Here is a 27,806-nt window from a genome sequence, read left to right on the forward strand (position 1 = left end):
CAATATACGCAACCGCTTTGGTGTTGCAACAGGGGTTGATTTTATTTTACTGTGGCTTTTGTTCATGCCTCTGATAAATCAACCTTGATAGTAATCACAGAAAGTTAAGGTGTGGCGAAATTGCTTCGTCCTTTGTTCCTTTTATTTTGTTCCATAATGTCTAATCGATTATTAAACCCCTCATAGACAGAATGTTAGACATGTGTAATAGCATGTTAAGTTATATATATATATAATGAGTCTTAATTGATGGCCAGTGTGCTTCATTGGGGCAGTGCAGCATTTTTTCTGAAGCCAAGATGATTTTTGGTTACCCATCATGTGACCAAACTGAAAAAAATGTTTTACACATTGGAGCTTTATAGTACTTGGCCTTTGATACCCTACTGAAAAAAAGTAATATAAACATGTGCTTTGTCAATCTTATCTGTCAGTATCTGTAGAATATTAAAAAAAAAAATCTAGAAATAAGTGATGCAATGCTTGTAATATTTTACAGCTTTAGCTTTCTCTCTAGCTAGTGCTTGTTTTTCTGCAGGTTGCTGTGTCACTCAGTGGGTCTCTGCCAAGAAGTTTCCACATGCCTCGCCTGCGAGTTGCCAGGAAGTGCGCTTACATGCACACAGGGACTTCTGCTGAGCAACACTCTTACCTTACACAATTCAAACACTGCATGCACTCAACCTCCCACACACACTGACCAGCCACAGCAAACAGATTCACAGACCTCTTCCAACTCTTCTCACGGCTTACCACGAACAAAGTTACTGGATCCCACAACACACATGTTGCCACCCACCCTTCTCCCACCTCCTCTGCTGTTCCGTGCTCCTCCCCTCTACATACCTCTGGAGCTACACCAAACTTCTCTGCTTTTCCTGAATTTAGAATCTACAAGCAACAGCGAGGCACACAATCGCTCTCCCACTGAGCTCCTGGGCTGTACGACTGGTGACTCGCCAGCATCTTAGCAATGTGACAAAATATATGGAATATATTTTTTCCACATCGTTTTTGGACATTGTAGTCTCATTAATGATGATTCCTTCCTCCTCGATGTTAAGCAATTATTTGAATCTACAGTGATCTGACCAGTAGAGATGCTCTCTGATTAATCTTTCTGGATATCTTCGGCTTCTCTTAAACAGTGAGTGATCAAGACCCTGGACATTGCATGTTGTATCAGCATATAATAACATAGTGCAGTTCTGCGTACATATATAGGAAATAGTAGCAATAAGTGTAATACACTTATATAAACCAACCATCAAACAAAATCAACCCATTAGCAGACTGTAATGGGAGGCGAGGCAGAGGAGAGGGTGGCTTCGGGCCTTCCAGAGAGGAGGAAATCCAAAGAAGAAACAGAAGACAGTGAGAGCGAGAAGGAATTAGAGGCAGAGCGCAGGGTTCCACGGATCCCTCTGCATCGCTGGGTAATGCATGGGGCAGTCATGTTTGGACGCGAGTTCTGCTACGCCATGGAAACAGCCCTGGTGACGCCCGTGCTGCTGCAGATAGGTAAGGAGACGCATTACAGTCACATACAGACACACTCTTGTTCTTCTCTCGCTTAAACAAATGTAGTGATGTCACTGTCTCGTAGATATCTACATATGAAAATTCAGCAATACTGGCCGCGTTGGAATTTGCCCTTTGTGTTTTATTAAATACATTCTGTGCACCTAGCTGTGATAGGTATGGGACACAGACATTAACAGAACAACCTGTTCATAACAAACATGGCACATTCCATTTACCTCGACAGTTATTTTAATGATATATCTGTGGCAGTGTCCACCTGGTTAGTGTCAGGATATGGCTGACCCAGAGTGTCAACACAGTGGAATCAGCTGTCATTAGCCAGACTGGGTCTATCGATTCCCCTGTCTTCACCCCCGTGTCATGTAACCTGTCTGCCCAGCAGTAGCCAACCGCGGGCTATGTAGTTCGATGTCAGGTTTGCCACCATAGCAGAAATGGAACAAAGGCATTTACCCCAGGCTAGGTATGACAAGAATGTGTAACACAGCACATTTTAGTCTCCCTGTTTTCCTCCCTATTCACAATATTGTAAGAAAGATTATGTTTAAAAAAACATTCAAGCAAACCGCATTTAGGGTGTTTTTGATAGCACTTTTTAGGTGTCCAGTTTAGCTTGGTTACTATACCAGTAATCTCTGTGAAAAATACATAGTATGCTACATTTGAAGATTAATGTATAATTTACAGTATGTCTTCCTTTGGAGCCCAAGGCCTTCAGAGTGAGCTGTATGAAGTAGTTGAACAGTCACACTTCTGTTTTGGGATGGATCTTGAACACCAATTAAAATAATTTAAATCCTTGTGCAAAGAAGCATTAGTTTAGCAATAATAAATATATAGCAAATTGCAGGCCATCTCAAAGAAGGATCTGAATTAATTCTGTTCTTTTGAGTACTGGTACTTCCTACTTCCTGTGTTGACTCATTTTACTACAGAGTAGAATATGATGTCCTGTTTCCACATTGTGGAGAATGACACAATAAGATATATTAATGAAATGCCACCAACATCCATCAACTGACAGAAAAGGCTTAACTCCAATCCGAACAGCCTCAAGTGTGACTGAGCTGTCAGCCTCTGCAAAATACTGAAGCATTCCTAAATTGTACTCAAGCAGGATATTTTTTCAGCTTTGCCTTTTTGTCTTCACACAGTGTTACTCAAAACACAATGTTTGTCCTTGAGGTCTAAAACAACATATATTTAAAACATCTCTGCCCTAATTAATTGTTTGCATCAATGTTTACCATCTAGCAGTCTTCATCTTTCCTGCTTTTGCTGGAGCATTGCTGCATACAAGCTTATTGACACATCTGTCAATCCGTAAAATAATATGAAACCGCTGTTTGGAAATTGTATCACATCACTTGCCTGAGCATGTGCTTACTCGTTGTGCATTCTCATCCGAGCATGTATGACAAAAAACAAAACTGTGACCCACTGATTAAAAATACTGCTTTATAGTGTTACTAGAGGTCAAAAACTATCCAGGGTACAAAGTCAAGTGTTGTTGTAGTCCCCTTACCAGACAGAGAGAGAGTGAGAAGCAATTGGAAAAAACAGACAGAGAGCAACATTTTTCCTACTGCAATAAGTCATCTGCCGAGTTGTTGACTTAAGGGAGAGCGAAGGCAGGAGCAGAGCAAGGCAGCATGGGTAACATGTTGTTCCTGTGAGAACCAGTCAGCTCACACAACCAGCTGACTGAATTTGAATACATCATGTTTTTACACTGAGACCACTTCTTTATAAGGGGTGGAAAATCAGGATATTGTCATCTAGCAGAGACAGTTGTTTTTTTATTTTAACCAGACTGACAGCACTACATTGCCTCCCATTAACATCACATATATCTGGGCCAAGTCAGTAAAAAAAAATTCAAACCACATTGATACTGAAATAGCTACATTATAGTGATTTCAGTGCAAGCTGTAGCCCAGTTCTGTCTCATGAAGGTCAACTGGTGGCGATACATATTTCTGTCTGTGTTGTAGCAGGCTACCATTATCTGCACTGTTCCTGCCACCCTAACAGCTGTTGGTAAAGGAAGCTACTTAAGATAACTAGTGGATCTTCAGCTATGCATGCAGAGCTGTCATGTGCTATGCTTTTTTTTTTTTTAAACAATGGAGCATAGGAAAACTTTCACCTTTTGTTGTGGAGAAAAAATGAAAACATGAGTAGTTTGGCTTATTGCAAAATTTGTACCAAGTTGGCAGGACAAAACAAAGCCTCATGCATTTGTTATTTATTACAAAGTACATTGGAGCTCATTATTTCATTTCTTCAGGCAGTAGTTAAGTAGTCCCAGTTAAATTTCAAATAAAAAACACTAGTAAATCAGATTACACTCAATGAAAACACACTAGAATATTTTTGAAAATCAGCATAAAATACCATGGATCTGGCCTTATCAGAAATATATACACAACAGACAAACCATATTAGATGCAGCAAAGCATGTTTTCTGCCTGAACAAAAACTCTACGTATTAAGTGTTTTACCTTTTCTGCATGTGACATGTTTTACTATTTACATTCCTGTTTTAGTGTCCTCCAATGTTTTTAATGTCATTAAGCTGTCATTGTTTAAGAAATACTGGCAAGATTTCAAAGGAATAATATTGTGAAACCAGACAATTAAGCAAAATACAGTATGTTATTTAGCCACGATGTCAACTTTAATAACACAGAGGCACATGTGAGGTAAAGCAATGTTTCCTATAAAGTCTTTCCTAAAAATGGAACTTCAAAAACTGGTTTCACCTTGTCCAACAAACGTATACTTTGACTTGTATTTAAGTCTTGAATAATTTTATTTGTGTGCACTTTCTAGGTCTTCCTGAGCAATATTACAGCTTAACTTGGTTCCTCAGTCCTATCCTGGGTCTCCTCTTCACACCCGTGATCGGCTCAGCCAGTGACCGATGTACTCTGCGATGGGGCCGGAGAAGACCATTCATTCTGGCCCTGTGTGTGGGTGTGCTGCTGGGAGTGGCGCTGTTCTTAAATGGATCGTCAATAGGTGAGTAGAAGGTTTCGAAGGAGATCAACCCATTACCGTGACTGTTTAACCCCATCTGTATATCCTTTGTGGTGTTCTGTTAGGCCTTTCCGTTGGTGACAGTCCCAGCAGCCAGCCAATTGGCATCGTCCTTACTGTATTAGGTGTGGTGGTGCTGGACTTCAGCGCGGATGCCTCTGAGGGACCAATCAGAGCTTACCTTCTCGACGTTGCCGACACTGACGAGCAAGATATGGCCTTGAATATTCATGCCTTCTCTGCTGGTAAGACTTGATATGGACACACACACACACACACACACAGACACACACACACAGTCCACATTGACCTCTGTAAATAGCAGCTATTATTTAGCAGATACTTAAGTAGTGCATTAATTGTACAAATTATTTGTCAGAATGTGAGTTTTAAAATTGTTTTACATTCATAGTCAGTACAGTTTGCGGCTTCTTGTACTTTTCCACTGACTTGTGATTCTGCGTGTCTATACCTGTCTCCTCAGGGCTCGGCGGAGCAGTGGGCTACATGCTGGGTGGTCTAGACTGGACTGGCACAGCTCTGGGTCAAGCATTTAAATCCCAGGAACAAGTCCTCTTCTTGTTCGCAGGCATCATCTTCATTATCTCAGTCACACTGCACATGCTCAGTATCCCTGAGCGACCTTTCGCTCCTTCCAACCAGCTGAAAGATACGGCAAGCGGGGAGTCTACAAGCCAGTTGTCTTTCAGGCCTGTTGGCCACACGCCACTTTTACTTGATGTGATTACAGAGGAGGATGCTTCGGTCCGAGCCCCGTCCAGAGAGGACAAAGAATCAGATGATGAGGAAGGAGAAATGGACTTCCTTGCTGTGGAGCGTGTGCGGAGTAAAAGCGATTCAGTCTTAGCCATGGCAGATGCTACAATCGAGTTGGATTCTGACCTCGACCCAGACGCACAACGTTTCCTGCCGCAGTTGCAACACTTTCTACAAAAGACAGACGGAGAGCTAGACGATGCTTTCAAGCCATCAAACGACGATATTGGGTCCTCGTCTCCTTCAGGGGGACAACCTGCTATTTCTGATGGGATGGTGGTTTTAGAGCCTACAAATCCAGACCGGCCTGATCTTAAGGGTCCAACAAACGGCACTCCTTCTCTGCTTCGGATCAGTTCTGGTTCAGAGGACTCGCATCTGAAAACACGGGTGAATTCAGCTGTTACGAAGTGTTATTTGTGTTGCCAGAACAGAAACAAATGTCATCAAGGCAGCTTTCAAGTCATTTGATATGTGATTATTTCCCTACTCTTCAATTGGCAATATATATGGAACTATTAAGAGACAGGAAACACTGTGTTTCAGATATTTTGTCCCATGTTATGAGTTTCCCTTTGTGCCTTTTAATATGTATGTCTGGGCCTCTCTCATGTCCCAGCAGGTCAAGGGCAATGGTGTCGATTCTGGCTTCTCCTCTTCTGACTACTGCAATTCGATGAAAGGCCACGCCTCCTCTATGTTGCCAAGCCGCCCCTCCAACACCTCAGTTTCATCACGACCACACCCACACACCTTCTACAGACAGGTACGATTGGATGTTCCAAGTTTTAAATAACTTTTTATAATAGTCATTGTGGAAATGTGAAAAGGTTGATGCTGTTTTTTATTTTTTTTACTCTTTAGCCCTCCTTCACTTTCTCCTACTACGGACGAGTGGGATCGCAGCGCTATCGGCTGCGAAAAGCAACACCATGGAGCTCTCGGCCAATTACCACCTCCCACAGTCTCAACGACCTAAGTGAGCTCCATCGGCGTGCAGATAGGCGCGAGTTGCAGCTGTCAGCTAGCAGTCTGTCATCCGAGGGCTCCAGCAGTGAGGGGGAGCTGACAAGGGTACAACTGTTCGCCTGCTCTGGCTATCCATGTTGAAGGTAAATTGCAAAAGTCTTTAATATTGATGTTTTGTTTTTTTCTTCCTATTTTACTGTTGCACTGCATCACATTTACAAAAATGTTTTAGGTGTATTGTTGCTAAACTAAACTAACTAACATTTTGTGTGGAATTTCTTTCATGTTCACTTGCTAGTCTTGATTCCTCTTTTCTGTCCTCGGTAGATGCCAAGGCAGCTGTGGAGATTGTGTGTGTGCCACCTCCTCACATGGTTCTCCATTATAGCTGAAGCTGTGTTTTACACTGATTTCATGGGGCAAGTCATCTACCACGGAGACCCCACGGTAAACACACAAACGCACCCTCATGCACTAGTGTGTCCCATTGGTTGAAATCTGTTGTGCTAATTGACTTCATTTTATAAACTATGGAGACCACACAGTAAGGAACACACATGTATAAACGCAGCACAAAAGTCTCTTAGTATTCATTTTCATGTGTTTTTCAATGAAAATGAGAATGATAAAATAAAAGTTCAATATCAGTCGAAATAATCAGAATTAGATTTTTTCTCCAAAACTTTCAGCACTCCCCAGCATGCTACACGGATGTGTATGCCAAATATAAACACTACAATGTCAGTTGTCCATTTGTCAAGTCAAGTGTACCATTACATTGCTGACATTTTCCCACTTATTTTCAGGCACCAGCCAATTCCACGGAGCTACTTAACTACCACAGAGGAGTCCAGATGGGCTGCTGGGGCCTGGTGGTCTATGCTGCTACTGCTGCTGTTTGCTCTGGTAAAAAAACAAAAAACACTGTTCTATTTCATTCATTTTGAATTGAAATCCCCCTAACTGTTGTATTTCCCTCACTCCACTCAGCAATCCTTCAGAAGTACCTGGATAATTTTGACCTGAGCATTAAGATTATCTACATTGTTGGAACCCTGGGATTCTCAATAGGTCAGTTGCCACAATAAAATAAAACAGCAGACAATAATGGAGTGAAGTACAGTCGATTTGGGAGCAGTTTGAGATTGTCTTGATGGGTATGCAGAATAAAGTGAAATGTACTGCATTTAAACAGCTTTAATCTCTTTTAACCTTAGGAACCGCTGTCATGGCAATCTTCCCTAATGTTTATGTTACCATGGTGATGATCAGTAGCATGGGCATCATCTCCATGAGTATCTCCTACTGTCCCTATGCACTACTCGGGCAGTATCATGAAATCAAAGAGGTATGTGCACAAACGGTACACACACGTATCTGAACACACTGGCGATACGCAATAAAACGTCAGACAGGAGCATGTGCATGTTTTATAGTTTTTGTGATATAGTACAGTGTCATATAGTCTTGCAATTAACAAAACCCTCTAATGGGTCAACATTTAAACTAGTTGAGTCAGTCACTCAGTGTTTGCACACTAATACTGTATTTGTTCTGTATCTCATCACTTCACCTAAATCATGAAAACGTACACACATCTGTGCCATGTGTGATGGATGTGACTCTTTACTCTACTGTTCTTCTCCTCAGTACATTCATCACAGTCCAGAAAACACTAGAAGGGGTTTCGGTATTGACTGCGCTATCTTGTCCTGCCAGGTGAGCATTTATTCTTTTCCCCCATCAGCTCTAAACTTAAACTGACTTCCAGCGGCATCCAACCAAGAAAGATTTTGCTTTTGAAATGGGCAACACCCAAACGGGACACATTCTTATTCTTTTTGAACCGATCCAGAGACTCGGTGGTTTACGGTGTGTGAGTAACATGTAACATGATGTGCTTTCCAAATGTGTGTAATATTAAGGTGCTTTCTAGTCTAGGGGTGATGATAATAATCTATGGAAAGCATGAGTGTCATTACAGTGTATAGTATTATATTGAATCATTCTATCCTGTTTCATTCCCAGGTCTATATCAGCCAGATTCTGGTTGCATCGGCCCTTGGTGCTGTGGTAGACGCGGTTGGCAGTGTGCGTGTAATTCCTGCAGTGGCCTCTGGAGGCTCCTTCCTTGGCTTCCTCACAGCCTGTTTCCTCGTCATTTATCCTGATATGGAGCCCAGCAGCTCAGAGCAGGACCTGAGCCTGACGGGTATAAATGGAGATTCAGACCAAAACGGAGGAAGGACCAGTGACCAGAGGTTGGCTCTGCTGAACATCACAGATGAAGATATTTTGAAGAAGACAGAGAATCACGCTGTTGCCTGAGCATGTAAAGAATTGTTTAGGTTTCTTCTCACTAAGCACACACCACAACATGTGTGGATTGTACCAAATGCCTGTGCTTATCTGAAGGAGAAAAGATGACAAAAGATGGCACAAAGTTCGACCTAAACCCCTTCTTCTTAATTGCTACCTCAACCCTAAAACAAATAACTGTGTAGATGGCTAGATGGATAGAAGTAAGCCGTTAAAACACAAGGACCCACATGATAGTGACTAGGTGAGACTGTTCAAACTAACTTAGCTCAGACTACTGAAACAAATGTGAGCTTTTATTGCAAAAAACACCAACGGGAAGCACACAGAGCACTTTGTCTCACTCCTGAACAGTATTGTCACACTGATGCTGCAGAATTTCTTTTTTTACGTATTTTTTATTATTACGTAATGTGTGATATTTTACTTCACAGAAGCTGCTCCATAACTACTTAATCGACAACCATAGTGCTGTAAAATTGTGTACCTCTGCATAACATGTTGACTGAATACAATTGTTAATATTTGTTCCAGTCTCTTCATGCATACTTGATATCATATTGTTATTTTAGAAACGCATAGCAAGCTTGTGCGCAGTTAGAAGTGCCTTTTTAATATGTTTTTTTTCTTTCTTGCCTGTACAGAAACAGCTGTTCTTTCATGCCATGATACACAAAAAACATTTTATCATACTTTTGTTAAGAAATTAAGCCAGAAGCTGTGAGAATGCATGTTTGAGTCTGCGGACGGATCTGTTATCTGTTGCTTTTATTCAAATTGCAATGCAAAATCTGTGCCAATAAAGCCAGATTTTGCATTGCCTGTGAATTTACACTGTAAATGCCAGTGTCCTCATGTTCGCTCAAGTTTGACCTTAAGTGGTGTTGGGCCACAGCAGGATCTGTAATAGAGGCTGGCATTTGTTTTGCTTTCTAATGGAAAAAAAAAAAGGGTTTGAAATATACATTCCAAGTACAGAGGAAATGGGAAACATCATGACATGTTTCTCATATGTAGTTGACATGTAGTTTTGATTTTTGGATAGAAAGGCTCCGTCATTAGAACAATGTAATTCCATTAGCCCACATTAGTTAAGTGTGCCATGCTGATCATGTTGTAATTGTAAAACTGTCTTGCTGTACAGAAAGGACAAATGAGAAGATAAATAGCTCCCATACTGCCAGGCTTCAGTTTACAGAGAACAGCAGACGAGGGTTAGCAGAGAGTCTGTGGAGGATTGTGAACATTAAGCAGCATGCCAGAGAATGTTAAAACAGTCCCTACACAGCTTAACATATCTGCAGAGTGCAGTGTGCACTATTTAATGAAACAGCATAGTATATCCTCTTTGAAGGTACATCTTAGGTAGAACCTTATCACTCCTGATTATGGGAGTGAGTGTAAATGCACAGAGCAGCCTTAAGCTCACTAATAAGAGTATTAGTATTTAATTGGGGAGGTTTGTTGTCATATAATCAATATCATGCTGCATATTGAATGGTAGAGAGGATCACGTCTATGCAAGGCCAACTACAGATCTATGCAAACTAGAAATTCCTTTTGGCCGACGTGTAATGAGCAAATGAATCTTAAAGAGAAACACTGGACCTTCTCAGTTCACTTTCTTCTTTAAATGATTGTCTAACTCAGAGGTAACAATGGTGGAAACTCTTGTGGACACATTGCACAGATTTTGTGTTTCACAGCAAGAAGGGGTTAACTTTTATGACCTCACTGAGGGCAAGATGTCGAGTGTATGTTTTCCTGCTAGTCATGCCAAGGCTTTGCCTGCCATGACTGAATGGTGTATTCTGATTTACAATCACTACAAAGGGAACTTCCTAATTCTATGGCTTTTATGCATCAGATAATGAAGGGAAAATGTTAAAAAAATGAATACAAAATAATATAATTATTAACTACCGGTAATTTCCCTGTAAATAGTAAAGCAGATGTGCTGTTAGAGTGTGTGTGTGTGTGTGTGTGTGTGTGTGTGTGTGTGTGTGTGTGTGTGTGTGTGTGTGTGTGTGTGTGTGTGTGTGTGTGTGTGTGTGTGTGTGTGTGTGTGTGTGTGTGTGTGTGTTTGTGTCCATTGTGTCCTTTGGGAATTTTTTCTCAGTGTTTTCGGGTACATACTATTGTTCGTTTTTATATTTTGCTAGTATGTTTTCCAAGCAATTTGAGGTACTTGTAAAAGAAAAACTTTTGCATTTGCATTATGACAAATCATTGTTATTCAAAATAGAACAGGAATATTCCTTGATGGGATCTGTAGGCATATAAACTTTATTTTTTAACTGTTTTATCAGAGGACCAGAAGTAAACCAGCAGGTGGACCAAAGTCTCATGTTTTCTCTACAGCTTCCATTCCTTTTATGTTTCATTATGTTACAATGGGTAATTAAACTTCAGCTGGTCTAAATGTTTCAGAGATATTTTCATCTCACAAAGTACATTTTTAGTGACAAACTACTGTACTGAACCGGAATAAGAGTTTCTTGGAACAGGCCTCTGGTTTATTGACATTGCTTTGATTTTATAAAAATGCTAAGACTTTTATGATGATACTCTATTAATAATACTGGTGTGTTTTAAGTGACTTTTGTTTCTTTTTCCAGATTCACAGACTTTTGTACAATGTGAACAAGTTATTTTTGTACCAATTATTTGAAAAAAGAAAATGAATGCACCTTCACCTGTGTCTGTTTTTATGGCAATCACTCACACGTGATTTCTACATGCTTTGTCTTCATTAGCCCTTTAAATTATTTTACAATAATTACAAACATTCATTAAAGTAAAAATGGAGACAAAATAACTTATAAGCAATGAACTTTTGATTGATAAAGGTGTTAATGGTTTGATTTAGTTCATAAATTACAAGTTATAAGTAAATCTTTTGTTGCTCAAAGCTCCAAAAAAAAAAAGAACATAGGAAAAACTCAACAGCATTGTCTCTTTCCAGAAATCATGAGATAATCGAAATACTTTGTTGTGAGCAGTTTCGTAAAGGAACTATGGTTGAAAGAAAAAGGTTCATAGCAAACTACCATAATAAAATAGTCATTTAATATTGGAGAGAAGGCAGACATTTCTAAGGCTGATATCTCTAAAACTAGGCAACTCACACCAAAACGATCTCCATTGATAAATAGCACTACAGGTAAGAGGAAAAATATTTATTTTTTGATTTTGTAGGGGAACTGTCCCTTTAAGAAATTAATGGTTTGCTACTATGCCTACCAATGGTTCATGGTTTAGGCTAATTTTGACCAGTGATCATCAGTACATTGCAATACACATACTACTATACAACTAAGCATGCCAGAGAAATATTTAGTATGTCCCAATACATAGTTTGTCAAATGCAGTATGCCAAAAATACCAAAAACCAGGATGTCCTACTGCATTTGGTCACATTTTGCAGAATGTAAATAAACGTTTCTCTGGCTGTTCTGACCAACAGTCCTCTGCACAGCAGGTATGAGAGCAACAGGGTCAAAGTTCAAGGTACCAAGTTATGACAAAGTATTATGCCCCTTGCATACTGCATGCAATAGCTGCTACTTTGTAAGGGCAGTTGCAGTAGATGCTAAAAGGAAAAAGGAAAAGGTATACGATTTGGAACGCTGCACATCTATATGTTGAAGAGACAGGAAAGGAGTTCACAACTGCTGCTAATCTGAAAAAAAGTTCCCCAATGTATAATGCTAACAATAAATCCTCAATAGCACCAATTACATGAAATAAAAATACTTAATTTGCCACAAACTCATATCACAATTTCGCAAACTTGATTAAGCAAGACCGTTCAGTTAATCCAATGAAGCCATTCCTTAATACCATGAAAATAATCCCTTGCTGCAAACTCAGATTGAGAGTGAATTGATGTTATACAATGTAAAATCCAATATGGAAAATGTAAAGTAATAAGTTGTTAACTTTTGTAAAATGATTGGAGGGTTATTTTTATATGATGGGATTTCTGTCCAATTGTATTTTCATTCAAACACAAAATAATAAGAAAAACTCTCCTAATTAAAATATACACACTTTGCAGCCAGCACCATCTTCAGGCTAGTATGAGTTGTTACAGCAGATCAAACTTAAATCCATTATGATAAAGAATTCACATGTTATTTACACAAGTTATTATCTTCTCACACAGGTGTCAATTCAGATTCAATCAAATCAAATCAGATCAGTAGGACTTAATTATTTGTTTTAATCAAGTGACAAAATTTAAAAGTGACGGTCAATAGGTAATAAATGCTCCAAGAACCATTGACAGTATATATATATATATATATATATATATATATATATATATATATATATATATATATATATATATATATATATACACACGGCATTGTGCTTCCTCAAATCAATGCGCATGATTGTACAAAGAGAAACAGGAAGCAGAGAGCTACAGTCGGTGAACATGGGACCGGATGAGTTGTGTCAGTCGGAGGCTCTCACAGCTGCTGTCGGTGTGAAGGGTGAAGGGGATGACGGAGGAGCCGCTGTCTGGCTGCTGAGGAGGTGAGTGACCTGGAAGAGAAGTCTAACCTTGTTCCCACAGAGCAGAAGCATCTCTCACCTGTGCAGCTTCTTTTTTTTTGCGTTATTTTGGATCATAACAGTGACAGTAAAGACATACTCGAGCCTTAAGGGTGGACTTGTATTACAGCAGGATCATACAATGGTTTTCTTGTTTTGTTGTGTGCCAGTGATCTTTTTTCTTTTTTTTAACTATGATAAGAACCCTGTTTGATACAATTTTCTGGATTTGAATAGCAGGAGACCAAAATAGTGACATGTAAAGTTGGAGACATGACACACTTTGCTTTCCACTTCGTTTTATTTCCATCTAACTGATTCTGAAGGTCATGATTCTGTTCGCCAGCTTGGTTCCACAAATGACAGTGTTTTAAGGGTGTAGAATGTCAATCTCTCTGCAAGCTTGGCCACCTCATGTCTGGAAGATAGAGATGTTAGATTGTTGTGTGTTTGTGTCATATCAGCAGATGTAACACTATTTCTGTTGTTGTTATGGTCTGATGTGGCCCTGTTTGTCAAGGATCATATGAATGTACTGTACATTATGATCATGTCAGATCCTTAGACACATAATCCAGCGACAGCAGCAGGTCATGTGGCGTGCTCTTTAAATTAGTTCAGTAATGCTTGAAATTCTTTGGTTAGTTATCGTGCAATTTCAAAGAAGGGAACAGTGCCACATTGTTGCAATGGTTATTGCAATGGTCAGACATTTTTTTTAGCAATCTTTAACAGTAAATAAGAATAAAAACATAAATATTTAAGCATACTGTATTTTCTATGGAGATAAGTTAAACTTCACTATTCTACACGTTACATTCTACACATTGGTCACTGTGATTTAACAATAAGCTCTCTTAAGTTTTTTTAAAGTATTTTTATGCCACCTCACTACCTCCTCTGTCAAAATGATGTAGGTGTGAAGGACTTTGACTTTAAAAGTCATCCGCAAATTCTTTGTGGCCTAGTTACAAGTCATTTTCTTTGCATTTTTGTGTGCATGTGTCCATCCTGCTCTGCACACGTGAGTCTAGTTTCCAAAGAAAAAAAAGACCAGACCAAGAAATAGGGAAAATGTGATTTCAAATCATTTGCTCCTCACTGTGTTGCTTGTTGTGAAAAGCAGCATACCATAGATGGAAAAAGAACAGCAAAGATGGAATGTAGGATACTGTGTCCCTGCTTAATCACATTATGTGGATGTGCAGACAAAAATACTAATTGCATGATGAATGACATTGTGTTTCATGTATTTCCCCCACATAGCTTAAATCAGCTTAACGTTTTCCTGAGTCGTCATATGGATTCCTTGGAACTTCATGTGTGCCAGTGGTGCCACAAAACTAAAAATGACAAGTTGATAATCTGCTGCCAACAATGTTTTGTGCCAAAGACTGATTCACTCTGTAATCAGTATTCAATATCACAGTGTATTACATTGACATTGGTAGACATTGTACTACATAAAAGTCATGAAGAAGTACATTCAGATGCACTGTCCAGGCTGCCCACACTTAACTTAACTCTGCTCATTTTGGGATTCATTTAACAGCTTTGTTATTGTAATACGCTGCATTCTAGCTGGCATAGTTGATCCATTGATTAAGTTTTCTGTAAAAACACTTTACACTGCTCCTGAGTTTTTCAGTAAATTTTGTTTTAAATTGTGGAAACATATGACTTGCCTTTTTTAATCATTTTTTTATAATGCATTAAACGAAGTTCAAAAAGGTATTGCATCGCAGAATTATGCAGTAGCTCTTGAATTACCGAGAAGCACTGTGGAAAATAAGATGATTGCACCATGTAATCACTGATGTAATAAAATCAAATTAAACTCTCATTCTGGAATAATCCTGTGGTGTAAAAACATCTCTGACTGGGTCTTAAGAAGCTGTTTTTGATGAGAGCGGCGGCGGTGATAATGAGTTGGAACAAGCAATCATGTGACTCTATTTAGCTGACAGATGTTGTTCTCATGCATAAAGATGAAGATGAGAGAACTGTAACAACTGTCTGCCTGATTAACACACAAACCATTATCTGTATCTTTATGTTAACCTTTCTTTTACTCCTCTTTTTCTGTCAGTTGTTGTGATCCAGCAGGTCTGAGTTGGCCCCTTGGCCTTGTTCTGCTGGTCCAGCTGGGTCCGGGTCTGGTGTCAGTGATGGCGGACCATATGCCTCCTGTTCTGCTAGAAGCCTGTGTGGTGCTTGGAGCATCTAGCGACAAACTCCGTGAGGTCTCCCAGGTATTTGCCTCCAAACACACTCTGACACATATGTGAGTGTAAACTGAAAATAGTTAGTGGTATTGTCATTATAGAGTGAATAACTCGTGATTGCAGCCTGTTTCCTTTTGTCGTCTGAATGTTTTTATATTGGGAGGTTAAGTTTCATTTTGCTGGTATTTCATGTTTCTTTAATGAATATATTGAATGCAGCAAAACCACTTGTTTTATTAACTTTTCATTTTATTAACCAGGCTAGTCCCTTTTGAGATCAAGAACCTAGCCAAGAAAGCAGTATCAATGAAAACTTTAAACTTTAAACAGTAGCATATCAAAATGCTGGTCGGATTCAAACCTCTCTCTTCCAGGTTTTTCTGTCTGTATCTTATATCGACAAAAAATGTTGAAAAGAAAAAGAAAAATATTGTCTCCAGATTCCCATTTACCTAGCCTCTTTGTTATTTTAGACTCAAGAAAGAGAAACATCTTTGGCATTGACAAATTGTGAAATGAGCAGGGGAGAGGAAATGCAGAGACCATTGGCCTAGACAACAAAAATATTGCCAAAATAATGCCCAGATAATAATGATGCTAACGTGTCAGGATCAGTTGCATGTTAAAAATGAAATGTGTTTTCCTTCTCTATTCTATTAAATGAGCCACATGAATGTATGTAGAATATGTGTAATGTAGATTAATATAACATGTATCAAAGCTAATTATGATAAGAATAGAGGATCCTTTCCTTCCTATCTCCCTTTAAGGCCATTAACAACAATGGAACTCCAGAGCACCTCCTGTTGGAGCCGGAGGTGCTGCATGTCCTGGTGCCTCTATTCGTTAGCAGACCACCAGCTGGGAGTGAAGCAGTGAGGTCACATGGGAAGAAGCGGCGCTCTTTTCTCCGGAAGAAAAAGGAACAACCACCTCCAGCTGCAGCAACTCCAATCCAAGGTCTGTTGTCTTGTTTGTGTGGTACTTCTGTCCACATAGATTTACAAAAACTTATGTGGAGCTCAAACATGTTGTTTTACTTCAAGGTTTGTGATTTGCTCCTGGCTTATCTTTACCCATGTTATCACTAGATATTTGTGTAATTTTGTTTTATATCGTTTCAGCAGGCGGAAGTGAAGATGTTAGTGTTCCTAAAGACATCGACCTCATGGCTTTACCTCAGCTCTGCTTCCCCGGTATGTGATACGCACAGAGATGTTTGATTTTTAATTTGCATGTTGTTCAGCCGTACAGCAGTGAAAAAATGATATCTTCTTCTATGCATGAAATGCGTTAACATATTCTTTCTTCTTTTTTTTCTTCTTTTTTTTCAGGTGGGCTTCAAGTTACCAATGAACAGAAAGATGAACAATTCCACTTCCTGGTTTTCACTGATGTCTTTGGCAACAAGACCCATGGAGTAGTAATGCAATGTTACCGACCGATACTGGTACACAGTACGACATGTAATACTTCACACAACGATGTTTTACTGCTACAACCAGATCTCTAACTTAATGCAGATGAAAACGTATTTAAGATACAGAAACATAACCATTTAGCTTGTGTCAATAACAGCATGCCCACATTGAAAAGGTACATAAAACTTAAGCTGTGTTTTTCACAGGAAGGGACATCTGTCTTCCAGAATGGAGCTGGATCCTCCAAGTTTTCTCAGCTTTTCTCTGCCTACAGTTTCTGTGTCATATCAAAGTACCCTTACTTCACTGCACTCAAAGACTGTCTGTCATGGTGAGAAACAGCGTACCAAACCAAACTGCCTGACTAAATAAATCAGTGTAGCTTTGCCCCAAAAAAAGAACTTTAATCACAATCTCCCTGTCTGTTTCTGTTTGTTCTTCTTTGTCAGTCTGTTGATCCAGCTAAAAACTTGTCTTTTATCTGACATGGAGGAGAGAGTGAAGGAGTTTGCAGCCAAACTGGCGCTGGTGCCTATTCCCCCTCCTGGACAACTACATTTGGTGTGTGTGTGTTTATTCACTGTGGTAACTGTGGTCCTAAAATGTTAGCATTCATAATGTCGTGAGCCAGGAGTTATCAGGTTCATATCGCTGTTATGACAGACTACTATCTGCACAGTAGTGGCGACCTGTGACTGTGATGCAGCCGGACAGACCATAGAAGAACACAAGATTTAACGCTGTGTATGTTTTGCAGATGTTTACCTTGGGTCCTCTGACCATTGTATTACCATCCAGAGAAGACAAAGACCATCCAGCTATAGATTTAGACCTCCATCTGCCTTTCTTCTTCTTCAGGCCACAGCAGCTACTACAGGTACTACACGCACCTGTTGAGTTGATGTGGGTGAACCAGGAGGAAGTTCATGGTAACTCTTGTCTATTTCTCCATCTGTCTGTTTTTCTGTTCCCCATCTCTGTAGGGACTGTCTTGTCTCCTGCAGGAGCAGCGGGTGGTGTTGTTTTCTGCTGACTGGGCCAGACTCACGCTGGTGGCGGAGAGCTTCTTGCTTTTTCTGCAGGTTAGTTGGAAATCAGTGTCTGCATATCTGCAAGTGCTTTATTCGACATTCAGAGCATCATTACAGCATCAAACAACTATTAGCTGAGCAAAGCTATAGAGGAGTAGAGAATACCTGAGTGGAGGATAAAATTGCTCTTCCTAGTATTTTAATTGAATTGATAAGAGAAAACTATCAGATAACTATGATAGCATAATCATTTTATCAAATCCAATAAAGTCGGTCCTACTGTTTTTAAACAAAACAAAACAATTGGTCTTAGAAGCAACGTGGCTTGTGGTTGTGTAGGTGGATAGTAGGGCTGCTGTTGGAAACCTTATTAGAATGGGGACTTCCCCTTTTTGCCTTAATGTATCTTTGGATGCTAAAACTGAATCCAAATTGTGAAAAAGTTAAAACACAATGCATTTGATATTATATTAGTTATGAAATTACATTTTAAGCCATTACATTCAGTTTGCAATAGTACCTTTTTAAATTGAGTTTTTTTTAAGATATTATGCGTGTTGTCATGCAACATAGCAAGGCGTTGAATCCTTTATGATCCTTCATCAAGCAATCCATCATTTCATCTTGTGATGTCTTCATTTGTCCGTCCGTGCCTCCCTGATGTCTCATGTCCAGCCTCTGTCGTGGCAGCAGCCATATGTTCCTGTCCTGGCCAGAGGCATGCTGGACTTTCTCATGGCCCCTACTGCCTTCCTCATGGGCTGCCATCTCAGCCATTTGGAAGAAGTTGCTACTGTGAGTACACAAGCCTCCAAATCATGACCATTTTTAGTTTTTAGAAAAAGGAGGGGGAGCTGAAGGGGGTAATTGGAATGTTGTGTGGTGAATGTACTTTGTGTACAGATGTTTGGTACACAATATCTCTTATTCAGAATTACGAGGAAACGAGTAAATGAGCGTGAAAGGACAGAGTCAAGCCTTCTGCTTCAGACTTGGTGGGATTTATTTTGAGCAACTTTTTTTTACAGTTTTAGCAACTTTTAGTCACACTTCTAAGTGAGTACTTTGCATTACATTTGACCCTCATTTCTTGTTGGTCATTTTCACAAATGTTGACTACATTTTTCATGATCACAGAAATAACAATTTTGTTTATATATTGTCGTTTATGTGTTTACACTAGAAGCGTATCAGTTAATGCACAACCAAAATGTGGAAGAGATTTATTTTATTCTTGATCTTCCTCAATCCAGGAAACCGATGATCTGGTCCTAATCAACATTGATAACGGAAGTGTCTCCACTTCTTGTTCTGAGACTGTTGACCTACCAGAGATTCCCCTGGCTGCTGCAGACTGCTTCACAAAGAGGTGAACACAGTGATGCCAAGAATAATACAACTACTGCTAATGTCTACAAGTATTAGAATGAATAATGATAATAATAAAATTAATCTTCAGAAAGACAAACAAACAAATTGGATTTAGTCCTGGACTGTTGATGTGCAGCTTTACTGATCCTTTTCTCAAACTTGGCAAGAGATATGAATATGTTTCTATTAGTAAGTACTGTATATGTGTTTTTGCAGGTGTCAAACACTGCAGATTAATTTTGATCTGTATCAGTGCCACCATGCAAGCTGCACTGACATCAGTGAGCAGCGGGCACAGAGAAGAGCGTGGCAACACGACCTCAACGTCGACATCCAGAGGATCACACTGGAGCTGATGGTCAACATATTCAGGTTCTGTCTTTGTTCTTTCTGCACTGAGATCTTACGGGATGTTTCCCTTAAAAATAGATATTTTGTTAACGTATACATGTGTGTATATAACAGGGATGTTAGCAGTCATCTAAACTATGAACATCGAGTGTTCAACAGTGAAGAGTTCCTGAAAACCAGAGAGCCAGCTGAGCAGCTGTTTTACAAAAACGTAAATACTCACTTGGTAAAACAAGAAATACTTTTTTAATACTTTAGCTTGAATGGCGAGGGGCTGATCTTCATTTACATGGCTGCGTTACAGGTGTTGGAAACACACATCTTCCACTTGTTCCTCAAGGATCGTCTCAACAGAAAAATGGACAACTTTGCGCGAATGGAACTCAGTACTCGTTCTGAGATGCAGAGGTACGTTATTAAACCAATGTAAAAGGCTCAAACATCATTAACAAGGTGTATTCTGGAAATACGTCGCGATTCAGTTGCTGAGGTCACATTCAGAAGTATCAGGCACACAAGCAGTGTGAACACAATGCATACATGATCACATTGTAACGCCACTTACTGAGTTCACTGGGAAGACGAGGTACAAAATAACCACTGCAAACTTCTTCACTAACAATAAGGCTATTATTTTTCCTTGGCATACTTTCTTAAAATGCATTGTATCTATCATGTGTCATCTAGGATGAAGGCTATGGTTGAGGTCCCACGCAGACCCACAATGCAAGAGATTCAAGCCCGGAGAAAGTGCTCTATTATAGAGAGCAAGATGAGTAAGAGACTGGGGATGAGCCTCCCTAACCTCGGAGACGACCGAACTCTGAGCTTCCAAAGAAACTCACTGCTGACCAGGATCACTGTGTCTGACCCCGGTGAGACTTCAACAGAGGCTGAACAGTCGAGACAGACAGAAATATCTGGAAAAGATTAAATGTTTCTCTGTTCGCATCTTCCTGACATGTTCTCTCTCCCTTCGCTCCCCACCTCTTTGTGTCCTAGCACTGAGAACTCCTCCTAAACCAGCAAGGGTGTTTAAGCTCCCAGATTTCCCAGTCTCTCTGTCTTTCCACTCTGTCCAAAGTTATTACAGTGAGCTGATCCAGCAGCTTGGCAAAGCCATCTTCTCTGTCCAAAATGAGAACTCTACTCTGCTGGCCAGGTATTCTGCTTATATTATTCCTGAGGCTCCTGTTGTCATCCTTTCCCTCTCATTCCTATCTCTGTCATTTTTATTTGTACTATCAAGTGTTTTACCACCTAACCCTGTTGGTCCTCAGTTACCCCAAAGACCTCAGGATTGATTACAATAATATTCTCTCTGCAGATTCTACTACTTACGTGGTTTCATTAACACATTGTGTTGGCGGCGGCTGGACGCTTTGGGTGATTTCCAGAACCTCTACAAGACCGACACAGCCATTTTCCCCACACAGCTGGTCACGTGGCTCGTGGACTCACTGCACCGGGACGAGAGACAGCAAGCTGAAAAGCGACCTGAACTCAAGAGACTTATCCTCAAGGTTAGTCAGTTCACACAAGCATTACTCCCATCTTGTACAAGTTGTGGTTAGATGGGTAAACTCAACAATATGTTTGTTGGTTTTGTAAGTGGACCTCTGTTGGGTAATAAAATAGTGATGATGGATGTGATCTTGTCTTTTTATCTCATCTGTTAGGTGAAGACAGAGAATGAGAAGCTGTCGGTGCAGCCTGATGACCATGTGAAGAAGTTTGAGCTTCCCCGGAAGCATCTGCATCAGGAAGAGTTTGTGCGATGCGTTCAGGAGTGCGGCATCGTTAATGACGTAGCAACCATACATCGTTTATTTGATGCTTTCACTAATGGTAAGTGGGGAAAGGCAGGATGATGTGTGTGTGTGTTTGTGTGCTTTAGAGATATCTTTTGGTATTTTATATTTTTATTAATTTAATTGAAGCTCGCAATTATTAAGCTCAAACTTAAAAATGCTGTATTTTGCAACCAGCAGTGAGTCAAGGCAAATAACTAAAAGTTTTCTACCATTACTGGTGCTGATTCAAGATAAAAATCCAAATCCATGATGAACGATTGATAAATCAGTGACTTTCACAGTTATTATTTTCTCCTCAACCATTACATGGAAGAATTTTGAATCGATTACATTACATGTTGCCGACATGGTGAAATCTGGCAGCTGTTAGATGATCTGTTACGCTTATTTAATTCTCTGTTAGCATGAAGCAGAAAAACATGTTAAGTTATTTTTAGAATAGTTTTCACATTTTTTTCTGGAAAGATTGTGATATGGATGAGTCCATTAAAGCTGCAATAATCAATATTTTTATATTAACAATGGATCAAATGAGTGTTACGTGTGAGGATACTCCCACAGTCACGAAACAAGAAAAATGATCAACCAACACTGTTTCCCTGAGTGCTATTTTCCCCATTGTCTCTGTTTCTTCAATTCTTAACTGTACTGTTTTCGGTCATCACTCTCACCATAATCTTTTTTGGTCACACCCAGCACTTGTTTGAGTGAAAAAGCTCGACTGTTTTCGGTCATCACTCTCACCATAATCTTTTTTGGTCACACCCAGCACTTGTTTGAGTGAAAAAGCTCGAAAAAACTGTATACTAATATCATGAGATATAAAATAAGGCACCGTATTCTTCGGAGGAGGAGAAAATTAGGTATTACAAATTTTGGACATGAGTGAAAGAAAAGGATGATGACTAAAGTCTTAGTCACCCAAAGACGTTGAAACCACTCTTTGTTTTGTTTTTCCTCAACATGGTTTTCCCCATCGGCGTTTTGACTTTAAGCTGACGTGAAAGGCAATCAAAGCTCGATGGAATAAAGTGTACCAGGAATGAACATTAAACTGAATTGCTTGTTATTGACATGTAGGAGTCTGTTTGTTGATCCTTGTAAATTCAGATAGTCATTTAGTTACACATGAAGAACAATAATACGCACTATTCTGGGACATCAGAATGTGAAACTAACTTAACTAACTTAACTTGTTTGAGTGATTGACTTAATAAACATTTTTCTCTCCACTCAATGACCCTTTGTTTTGTATATGTTTGTACGTCTGCTTGCATACCTCTCTCTCTCTCTCTCTCTCTCTCTCTCTCTCTGTCCCTCTCTCTCTCTCTCTCTGTCCCAGGCCAGACAAAGCAGGTTGATCCCGAACTCTTCAGAGTCTTCTACACCTTCTGGAAGGAGATGGAAGCCGAGGCACAAGACTTCAACTTGCCTTCTGAGGTCATAGACCATCTTGACAATAGCGAGTGTGTCTACAAGTTGTCGTCATGTGTCAAGACCTCCCACGGAGTCGGTCAAATTGCCATGACTCAGAAACGTCTCATCCTGCTTACTGTTGGACGACAGAGCTTCCTGGAAATCACAAAGTTCAGAGACATACAGGTCAAGTGTTGTTAACTTTCTCTGAAATCATGTTATCTTTTTGATTATTGATTCATAAACCCTGCACTCCTATTTCAATAAATGACTTCCCCATCTCTGTGCAGGAGGTGAAGATTGCCTCAGCTGCCTTTCTACTTGTTCGTATTCCTTCCCTTCGTATCAAGACCTCCAGTAGGCTTGAGGTTTTTGAGGCCAATCTGAAGACAGAGACCGAACTCTGGAACCTTGTGGTGAAGGAGATGTGGGCCGGACGCAAGATGGCCGACCAGCACAAGGTACGACGATTGATGGCCCACCACTGGAATACTAAAACTCCCAATTATCAAACACTCCACAATCCATCAAGACAACATTGTATCATCAGTGCACAGTGAAGATTCACATGTCAAATTTGTTCAATGGTGACCTGAGACTTCATCACAGTTAATGAATGGACAGAGTATTTGAATATTTATGAATGAAACGAATATTAGTTGAGGCTTCCAGTGGGCCTGGCTGCTGCTGAATAATCAATGGGGCTGACCTTTGATGCAAATTGAATTAAAACCTAACATGACCACTACAGCAGTGATTAAGTTACTTTTTGGACTAAATGAGTCAATTTTCAATGCTGTTGTTATTTTTCTTACCCCCCTTGTGTAAATGATAGCGTACTATACTGACATTTCTTTAACATATGGTTTGTTTACCGTCTCTCTAGGACCCTCAGTACATGACTCAGGCTCTGACCAACGTCCTGTTAATGGATGCTGTCATGGGCTGCCTACAGACACAGAGGCCCATCATTGCTGCCTCAAAGTTGGCCTACTTTGATAAGATCAAACATGAAGGTCTGGGCTCACTCCTGTGCTGCTTCTAAATAGCATAATTTTGCTTACATACATTCTGATTCAAAATCTGAGTTGCCATTATCCTTCATAGTCTATAAAATGGAAGAAAACAGTGAAGAAAATGATGAAAATCATAATACAAGAAGTGTAAAATCATAACAATTGAGAAGATAGAACTAGAGAATGTGTGGCACTTTTGCTTTATAAATGAAATAATGAATTGATTATTAAAAATGTTGCTTGATCATTTTCTGTGGAACAACTAATTTATTATTTAACTTTTTTTCTCTAATTCATTGTTTCTTACTTTCTCACCCTGTCCCGTGCCTCTCTTTATACCTTTCTCCCGTCACCTTCTGTGTCATATTAATACATTGTGTTTTTCTCTGACCAGTGCCCATGATGGTGCCTAAAACTACCTCAGAGACTCTAAAACACAAGATCAACCCATCACTGGACCTGGCTGAACCTCAGACTGTACATGTGCTGCTATACACACCTGGTACTATGTTTAGCAATTTACAAAGTGTGATTATGTGTACATTTTTAATGCTCTACTCTACACAATGTGTCTCCCCATTGTCTTCTCGTTGTTATTGACTGTCATTTACAGGTCAGAGCAACAAAGAACAAAGAAGTTTCTGTGTAAAAATCATTTTGTGTTCACAGACTGAACCCCAGAGAGATTATCACGTACTTTGTAAATATTTATGTGGCAGCAGATGCTCCAGTGAAACCTATCCACATAACCTGATTAGTCTTGCTTTGCTGAGTATTAGCAGGCGGGATAAAAGCTGTTAGTGTGAACAACTGATAGACTGGGACAGAGAACAGAAGCAGCTGGCATGGTTTGAAGACATAACTGAGTTCAACTAAATACAGCAGATAAACAACATTTTAAGAAATGATAGACATAGCTGAAGTATGATGTGATATAGTGTGTGTTGATTTGGTATTTATTTCTATCAAAGTCCATAACAACTAATTGTTCTCCTTTCTATGTATTTATTGCTATTGCCACTGAAGACATGTATGAATACTGTGTCCATAAACACTAAACCATCCTGCATCCAGTCAGCTCTCACGATTCACTGGTCCACTGCTCTCTCACCCTTTGTCTCTTTCTGGCTTACTCCAGGTCAGCTGACTTGCAAAGACTCAGAGGGTGAGATGAACCCAAAGCTGTGGGTGGCTCTCGGTGGGGGCAAAGTGGTTGTGTTCGATGCAGCTAGCTGGTCCATGCTGCAGGACTGCATCCAGGTCGGAGCGTCACAGCTGGTGAGAGCAGACATGCTGTACTTGCTAGGAGATACATTTATTTCAAGAGGCACTCTGGCAACTTTACACATCAAAGTTCTTTAAAAAAGGTCTTGGGGAATACAACTGCATATGTGAAAGCCTTTTGTGGCTCCAGAGGGAGCTGCACAAAGTCTGCCTCACGTTGGTTGGGGCTGAAGACAACTGTGAAAATGAAAATAAAGAAATGCCTGCAAGAGAGTCAATGGTCAAGGACTCAAAGGTCAAGGAGTAAAAGTAAAAAGAATGCCTGTAACCATGTCACATCTTCTTCTTTGTAGCACTGCATGCTGGGATTGGTCCAGGGGCAAGTGTGGATTGGCTCTCAGGACTCAGTAATCTACATCATTGACACTCACAGCATGTCCTGCAACAAACAGCTGACTGAGCACAGACACGAAGTGACCGGACTCACGGTGGACCCCAGAGATAAACACAACAGGTAGAGACTTGATTATCTCGAGTTAAGATGTCAATTTAATCAAGTTAAACATTAATACAAAGTTTTATAAAAGTGAGGGAAATTTGTTATTTTAAAAGTGAAAACCTTCTCCAGAACTGCCTTTCCTAGTCAGGCGACATACTCCTGTAGCTGTGATGGGACGATTCTGCAGTGGGACACGGTCAGTCTCAAAGTGAAGCAACAGTTCCACCTCAGCTGTGACCGTCTCTCCTCCATACAGATCTATAATGGAACACTGTGGGGCTGTAAGTGCACACATTTACCTTCCCTTTCTGCTCCTTGACGGTTGTTATTGCTTATTTATTTCACACACTAACACTCAAGTAACAATCTCCAGTAGCGTGTGTTGCTCGCCACTGAAGGTTTATTTGCTGCTCACTGGCTGAATGTAATGTGGCTTTTAATTTTCTTCTTTGCTAACGCTGTTATCCTCCTTTTAGAGTGTATTCTAAATGGTGACCAAATGACCTACATCCCTCTCTAAACATGCCTGAACACACCGATAGCGTCTAAACATTACCTTCTAAAATGCACCTTACCAGCAAAAAGAACCTGATAATGGTTTGTTGAAAAGTGTCTGTGTATGTGCAGGTTGTGGTGACGCCATTGTGGAACTGAAAAAGAATGGGAACCCACAAAGAAGAATGGCACTTCCTGATGACATACGGAGCATGCCCAGTAGCTTCAGCAGCTTCATCGTCATCCCAGAGGTAATAGCGCAATCCTCAGCTAATATGTTAAACAATTAAGCAAGTTAGCAGCCATGTAGTGGTTTAGCAAGTCAGTCATTCAGTTTGTTGAAAAGAATGCTGGAACCTAGACAGTTATAATGTAGCTGGAACAAGTCACTGCAGCCACTGAGAGCTTCAGGTAACTACAGACAACTATTTTTTCAATACTTGAAAATTCAGCAACAACCACATTATAATTTATTTGGCTGCCAGACAAGTTTGTCTGTGTAAAAAAACCAACCTTTTGGCTCTTTGTATTGTTTGTTGCAGCGAGGTCAGTTGTGGACGGGCTGTGCAGACTCAGGGGAGTTGTGTCTCTGGCACACTAACAACCACAGACGTCCATTCAAGAGAATCTCCCTGCCAGGCAGTTCAGGGGTCACCTGTATGATTCGAGTCAAGGACCAGGTGAGCTACGATATATAGCATTTGGCAAAATTGTGAAATATTGCAATTTTTGAAGGATTACAAACATGCATATTGGAGTGTGTCTTTTTAATGGACAATTTATGAATACCTCAAACTACAGCTGCGCTTTGTAACCTGTCATTTTTTAAGTGGTTATGGATTTTTAGGTAAATTGTGTAACTCAAACACCATTCTTTGTCTGTGTTGTGTATTCCCCTCTTTCAACTTTTCCCTCTTTTTTTTTTACCCCCTCTTCAATTATCACTTAACCGCTGCTACCTTTCCTTGATGCCCTCTCCTCCCCTAAGATCTGGGTGGGCTGTCGTGGCCAGAGCGGTATCGGAGGTCAGTGTGACGGTCAGCTGAGAAGTCAGGTGTTGGTGATGGACGCAGAGAGCCACACAGTGGCGAAGGAGCTGCAGGCCCATTCAGACAGCATCCAGACACTTTGCTCTGCTGAGGATCGATACGTCCTGAGTGGCTCTGCATGCCGAGATGGCAAGATCGCCATCTGGAAAGTCGAGTAGAGATGGAGAAAGCAAAAGTGAAGAAAGAGAGGAGAGAAAATGTAGCAAAAAGGAACTTGTGAGTACATACACAAGACGGGATAAATGTTTGCCCTTTGGGTATTTGAACGTGACAAGATCATCCTGTGGGCGGTTCAGAAGAGACATGGTCATGAGACGGGAGGACAAAATGGTGAAAAAAAGTTATTTTCTCTCACTTGGTGGAGTATCTTTTGTGGCCATGTGAAAATGGTAATTTAGTTTTACTGATGGTAGTTAAAGACACAAAAGGTTAAATGTAGCTCATGATTCTTTAAGAGATTTTTATGGAGGAGAGAGCCCTTAAACTAAATATATGCTGTACTGTATGTGAAAGTATTGTTGAGAGTATTGTTCCTGACACTGTTCCTGGACTATGAAGAGCAGGCCTTTTTTTTTTCTTGTAAACAAACATACACGAGATGTGAAAAAGGTAAAGTCTGTGCCTTAAGTATGTTTCTTTATCAAGCATTGTTAATAAATTCCATTTTCAGGTATCATCA

At 40.1% G+C, this 27,806-nt stretch overlaps 2 protein-coding genes across 5 annotated transcripts; both read left to right on the forward strand.

Annotated features, from left to right (window-relative positions):
- The first annotated feature begins 931 nt into the window (after positions 1-931).
- On the forward strand, positions 932-10,656 carry LOC129109317 (solute carrier family 45 member 4-like). The gene is given in 13 exon segments (XM_054621346.1): positions 932-1,521; positions 4,381-4,569; positions 4,653-4,832; positions 5,072-5,754; positions 5,987-6,130; positions 6,229-6,435; positions 6,438-6,476; positions 6,661-6,780; positions 7,140-7,239; positions 7,324-7,404; positions 7,551-7,681; positions 7,984-8,052; positions 8,362-10,656. Coding segments are annotated over 13 exon segments (2,466 nt in total). The 5' UTR covers positions 932-1,298; the 3' UTR covers positions 8,662-10,656.
- Positions 10,657-13,180: 2,524 nt separating this feature from the next.
- LOC129109107 (DENN domain-containing protein 3-like) lies at positions 13,181-27,791 on the forward strand. Of its 4 annotated transcripts, XM_054621071.1 has the most exons (28): positions 13,181-13,197; positions 15,305-15,467; positions 16,211-16,400; positions 16,565-16,636; positions 16,775-16,890; positions 17,068-17,192; positions 17,311-17,422; positions 17,619-17,738; positions 17,845-17,943; positions 18,568-18,687; positions 19,146-19,261; positions 19,480-19,635; positions 19,729-19,825; positions 19,919-20,022; positions 20,302-20,489; positions 20,617-20,776; positions 20,942-21,137; positions 21,294-21,462; positions 22,771-23,030; positions 23,135-23,305; positions 23,731-23,860; positions 24,255-24,362; positions 24,999-25,138; positions 25,438-25,598; positions 25,713-25,864; positions 26,211-26,329; positions 26,621-26,758; positions 27,067-27,791. In XM_054621071.1, exons 2-28 carry the CDS (start codon positions 15,384-15,386, stop codon positions 27,283-27,285), a joined length of 3,822 nt encoding a protein of 1,273 aa, XP_054477046.1. In that variant the 5' UTR covers positions 13,181-13,197; positions 15,305-15,383; the 3' UTR covers positions 27,286-27,791. The 4 variants fall into 4 exon arrangements, with proteins under 4 accessions (XP_054477046.1, XP_054477044.1, XP_054477045.1 ...); XM_054621069.1 differs by lacking the exon at positions 13,181-13,197 and having other exon boundaries at positions 15,384-15,467; positions 25,728-25,864; XM_054621070.1 differs by lacking the exon at positions 13,181-13,197 and having other exon boundaries at positions 15,384-15,467; positions 18,586-18,687.
- The last annotated feature ends 15 nt before the right edge of the window (positions 27,792-27,806 follow it).

This window comes from Anoplopoma fimbria, chromosome 20, assembly GCF_027596085.1.
Source record: "Anoplopoma fimbria isolate UVic2021 breed Golden Eagle Sablefish chromosome 20, Afim_UVic_2022, whole genome shotgun sequence".
Taxonomy (NCBI): Eukaryota; Metazoa; Chordata; class Actinopteri; order Perciformes; family Anoplopomatidae; genus Anoplopoma; species Anoplopoma fimbria.

Coding starts and splice junctions, on each gene's coding strand:
- LOC129109107 (XM_054621071.1), top strand. CDS start 15,384: ATGGCGGACCATATGCCTCCTGTTCTGCTAGAAGCCTGTGTGGTGCTT. Junction 19,636..19,728: donor CTGATGGTCAACATATTCAG/GTTCTGTCTTTG, acceptor TGTATATAACAG/GGATGTTAGCAGTCATCTAA. Junction 20,490..20,616: donor GATCACTGTGTCTGACCCCG/GTGAGACTTCAA, acceptor TTTGTGTCCTAG/CACTGAGAACTCCTCCTAAA.